This window comes from Syngnathus scovelli, chromosome 11 (genome assembly GCF_024217435.2).
Source record: "Syngnathus scovelli strain Florida chromosome 11, RoL_Ssco_1.2, whole genome shotgun sequence".
NCBI classification, from domain to species: Eukaryota; Metazoa; Chordata; class Actinopteri; order Syngnathiformes; family Syngnathidae; genus Syngnathus; species Syngnathus scovelli.
The window spans coordinates 12,257,672-12,262,500 of record NC_090857.1 but is presented as its reverse complement, the minus strand read 5'-3'; the positions used below and the strand labels follow the sequence as shown (position 1 = coordinate 12,262,500).

General features: G+C 42.8%; 1 protein-coding gene across 4 annotated transcripts in view; it reads left to right on the top strand.

Annotated features, from left to right (window-relative positions):
- ephb2b (eph receptor B2b) overlaps window positions 1-3,156 on the top strand; it is a 96,588-nt gene extending 93,432 nt beyond the window's left edge. For all 4 annotated transcript variants that reach the window (XM_049733440.2, XM_049733438.2, XM_049733441.1 and 1 more), the window contains exons 14-17: window positions 363-512; window positions 1,140-1,333; window positions 1,999-2,154; window positions 2,608-3,156. In XM_049733440.2, the coding sequence (XP_049589397.1) occupies window positions 363-512; window positions 1,140-1,333; window positions 1,999-2,154; window positions 2,608-2,716 (609 nt within the window). In that variant the 3' untranslated portion in view covers window positions 2,717-3,156. The remainder of the gene's footprint in view (window positions 1-362; window positions 513-1,139; window positions 1,334-1,998; window positions 2,155-2,607) is intronic.
- Window positions 3,157-4,829: the final 1,673 nt, after the last annotated feature.

Here is a 4,829-nt window from a genome sequence, read left to right as displayed (position 1 = left end):
TCAAAATCACTCAATGTAACAAAAAATGATCCCTTGACATGTTTTACCTATCACCATGAAATTGGGTTGATGTGTCTGTCATAGCAGGATGCACAAAAAAGTCTGAAGAACCTATGCCTGAAATTGAACAAGAAATCATCCGTTGTAGTTTGGAGGAGTCAGTCAGGATGAATTCTGGAAAATGTTTTTCAGCATAATTTTCCTTTATATTCCTACTCATGCTTCTCTACCTTGAAATCTATTCCCCAACTTTTTGCCTTCTTTTTGCTCCCAGGTGTTTTATTGCATCCACCTCCCAGTTTAAATTACCATTTGTGCTAATGCTGCATGGTGTCATTCAGCTTTTACATTTGTACTCGCAGGGTGGGAAAATCCCCATTCGGTGGACTGCGCCCGAAGCCATCCAGTACAGGAAGTTCACCTCGGCCAGCGATGTGTGGAGCTACGGGATCGTCATGTGGGAAGTCATGTCGTACGGGGAGAGGCCCTACTGGGACATGACCAATCAAGATGTGCGTAACTGAAGTCATCTACGGGCATTGTTGCGCATACTCCCGTACACGTATTTAATATCCAACCTCGGTTTTACGGCCGCAGCGGTGCGGCCCATCATTGCTCCAAACAGCAGCGTGGTGATAATTCCTTCCAGCTGCCACACGGATATAATCAGATCATTGGAAAATGCTCGGCGGTGCTCTGTCGACAATTTTTGCTCTCTACTGGAGCTTCAATTACTCCCCTTGGGTAGCGGTGGAAAGAGAGCAAATTATAGAGTAGCGAGGGTGGCGGGGAGACAATGAGAATAGTTTAAAATTGAAAGAGAGAACTCTAATGTGCTAAGAGAGGAAAGAGGACCTCGGCTGTTATCTTATTAACAGCTCCAGATAGCACTTGTGCTCCATCAGGGTCCTTATTTAGGCATCTCCCGGATGAGATTAATCTAGCTTTGAATGGAGTCTTTGTTAATGGACCCCCGTAATGAACTGTGCGTCTTTCCGTGTCGGCCAGTTAACCATAAGCCACCTTGGTGTTCCTCTAATCAACCGAGCTAGCCGATGGTGAAGTTTGTCCATTTAGCTTTGTTGATTAGTGAAAATTACTTGTTTATCTTTGCGTTCTGTGACCCCTCCTCACTTCAGGTTATAAACGCCATTGAGCAAGACTACCGGCTGCCGCCCCCTATGGACTGTCCCAGCGCGCTGCACCAGCTCATGTTGGACTGCTGGCAGAAGGACCGGAACAACCGACCTAAATTCAGTCAGATCGTCAACAACCTGGACAAGATGATCCGTAATCCCAACACCTTGAAGGCCATGACCCCGTTATCGTCAGGGTGAGTCAGACCGCTTAAAGGATGGGGTGTTTTAAGCATCAGGTTTTTTTTCTCTTTCTTTCCTTTTATTTCTTTCGTTCTCTTTCTTTCTTTTTCTTTCTTTTTTTCTTTCTTTCTTTCTTTCTTTCTTTCTTTCTTTCTTTCTTTCTTTCTTTCTTTCTTTCTTTGTTGCTTTCGACACAAACGGGCAAGGGGCGGTGAGTCTCGGATGATAAACCTCATACTCTCACAGAACAGCCGGGAAGAATTTTGCTTGGATGGCCAATGTGAAAGGCGCTACTGATTAGGAAGAATGCCGTTTTTGGTTCTTAGAACCGACTAACCGTCATAGCCTTCCAACAAATAACAAATGCAAATCCAAGATTGAGGCAAAGCCAAAACATTCACGATTCTCCACAGATGAATGCGATGTCCGGTAGAAAGAACGCTGGCTCCCTAAAAAGCTCAGCACCTCATTTGGAAAATCCATTTTAGAGGGAAATGAACTCGGAAAAGGTAGTTTGATGAACAAGGCCTGTGGGATTGTCTTCAGGCCGTGAGAACTCAACGCAACCTGCAGCTCCTGCAGCACTCGCAGGTGGTCTGCGGAGCGACTGCGACGCAAAGAGCCACCGCATTGCCATCATCATTCATCCTAATGCATCCTGTCTTTGTCCTCCCCCTAGTGTGCATCTGCCTCTGCTGGACCGCAGCATCCCAGACTTCTCGAGCTTCAGCACGGTGGACGAATGGCTGGACGCCATCAAGATGGGCCAGTATAAGGACAACTTTGCCAACTCAGACTTCACCACGTTTGATGTGGTGTCCCAGATGACCATGGAGTAAGTGACCTATTCAGTTTTATTTAGTATATAGTTTTATTTATATAGCACATTTCAAACACAGGGCAACTGACAAACAAATGTGGCTTGCTAAGAATGATTCATTTCTAAGCGTGTATTGACAAGTCACAAACAAAAAAGATTTAAAGGCATTTAAAAGCAAAGTAAAGAAATTAATATTAGCTTTAGTGAAATTCAAGTTGATTTTCAGTGCTTCATTTTGAACAACCTTAATCAAATAAATAATGCTCTCTGAAGTGAAAGTGCTGAAGACATTGCCAAAAAACAATCTTAGCAATGGCTGCTGTTTTGCTGAACACTAAATGGTGTCTGCTTTTCACTGATGTACCTAATTAAGTGACCTACTATATGTATACTCTATGGGGTCGCGTCATGTCTGAGGCTTTTCCGTCCATGGGGCGTCTTGATTCACTGCTTTTGTAACCGTCACAGTGACATCCTGCGGGTAGGCGTGACATTAGCGGGCCATCAGAAGAAGATTCTCAACAGCGTCCAGATGATGCGGGCCCAGATGAACCAGATCCAGTCAGTAGAGGTCTGACCTTCCCCCAAGAAGAGCAGCGGTCCTGGGAGGGCCGGCTGGGGTGCTCCGAGGGGGGCACCCCTCCACCCCACCCCCGGCAAGCACAGAGGACGAAGCGGATGCTTGTTGGTGTGATCCCACCCCTTCCCTGACACTTTCCCTTCCCTCACCCAACACTCCTTTACTCACCCCTCTCACCATCCATCCACAGAGAGTTCTGGTATTGAGAACCACGGGAGCCCCAAAAACAAGTGACCAGCAACACTTATTTTTCTTCATCCACCGATTTTCAAGGTTTGTTGTCATAATTTTGTAAAGAATTTTGTAAGGGAAAAAAAGATAAAAGATAAATAATGAAAGGAGTTTATGGACAATTAAAGACAATATAAGGTTGTACACTAGATGAGTAGGAGAGCTACCCTTTAAAAGGGCGTGATACAAAAAAAAAAAAAAAGAAACCAAGGATCTGTCTGTCCTGGAAGACGGGCCAAGGACATACCAACCATCAAATGGACCTTATGGCACAGACTGACATGAGGAAAATCTCAAGAAAGGGGGGAAAAAATCCATCATCTTTTTCAATGTGGTGTGAAATGTGTTGAAGATTCCCATTATTGACAACATTGTTCTTACCTCGCTCTCTTGTGGACATATCAAGGACCACTTCGTAGGGTTGACTCACTTGACCAATCCCACCCACCCAAGCACTCTCTTCTACTTCCTCCCATGTCACAAAGGATGCTGGGTAAGCAGTTGCATGGTGGACTTCCATCCATCCATCTTTTCTCTTCTTCCAGTCGCTACACCCAAACACAGAGACTTTACAATCTGGTGGATGCAACGTGTTCTTCTTATTTCTGCAGTTTGCAATTTATATATGCATATTATTCTGATTTTATTTTGAGGTTCTGTTCTGCAAAGAGCTGAAGAAAAAAAAAAAAAACGCTTGGGATCTTCCATCGCGGTGCTTTGAGTTTATTAGGAAAAACTGAACAATCATGTAGATAAATAATCTCCCGGAATCCCACCGCCTCCTTGGAGAAGATATACTTTGCTTCTATGTTTTGAGCTGTCAGTCTTTGTCAGTGTTGTTGTCGCAAGAAAAAACATGGCGTCCGTAAATGTCGCTCGCCTTTTCCCTTGGTAAAGAGTGTCTGGAGGGTAAATGTCCTGCCTGGATCCATTGCTCGTAGTCTGGTTCCTCCAACACTGCCCTCTTCAAGACCTCACGGAAACTATCCCCAACACATATTGGAAGCTCTGAAATGGGTACACACATACCGATTTTTGCACATGCCGATTTAATATTTACGAACACCAAATTGAACACGTCGATTGATATCCACTTCCCGGATACCTAGATTTGCCTTTTTATGGATTATTCACTTAAAATATGGGAATTAATGGGGCCCTGGGAAGGAGCTTTGAGGCACTCACAATTTTGGTGTAGTTTCCGATTAAAGATGTGAATCAAATGGTATTTTAAGACTTCAACAAAAGTGCAAAAATAAAAACAACTTAAGTAAAATCATCTTTAGCTGCACCTAAAATAGTATTTGTTGCAAATAAAGTTCTGATCTACTTTTCTTTTTATAAAAATAAATGAGGATTTCTGTAAATCATCATAGTTCAGCATTCTTCTTTAGATGTTTGTTTTTTAAATTGAGTATTTATATTTTACCCAGTGTTACAATGGTGCCATCTTAAATCTGGAATTTAAACTTGGATGGCTTCAGTGGAGTGCAGACCTTTTAGTTTATTTAAAGTTTTAAGGACAACATCCAGGAAGGAGGGGTTGTTCAAATTTTAAACTACGATTGATATACAGCTTTTTCTTTCCACCTTTCATTCGTTCATTTGTCACAGCATAGTTTTGCCGCTTGCCTTTTACAACGCTATTTGATTGGTCAACCCACACTACAAAGTCATTTTAAAAGTCGTAACAATTTTCGTGCAGACTCTGCGAAAGTGTGCCAATCAAATAGTATTTTCATTTTCCCAGTCATGGCAAATATATTTTATCATAAATACTATGATATGTGAATACAACTTCCAAGCAGGAGTCAGGACTATTTAATGCGTATCTTTCAAAGGTGTTTTCCTTGGTCCACACGCCACAAAATCTAAGCAA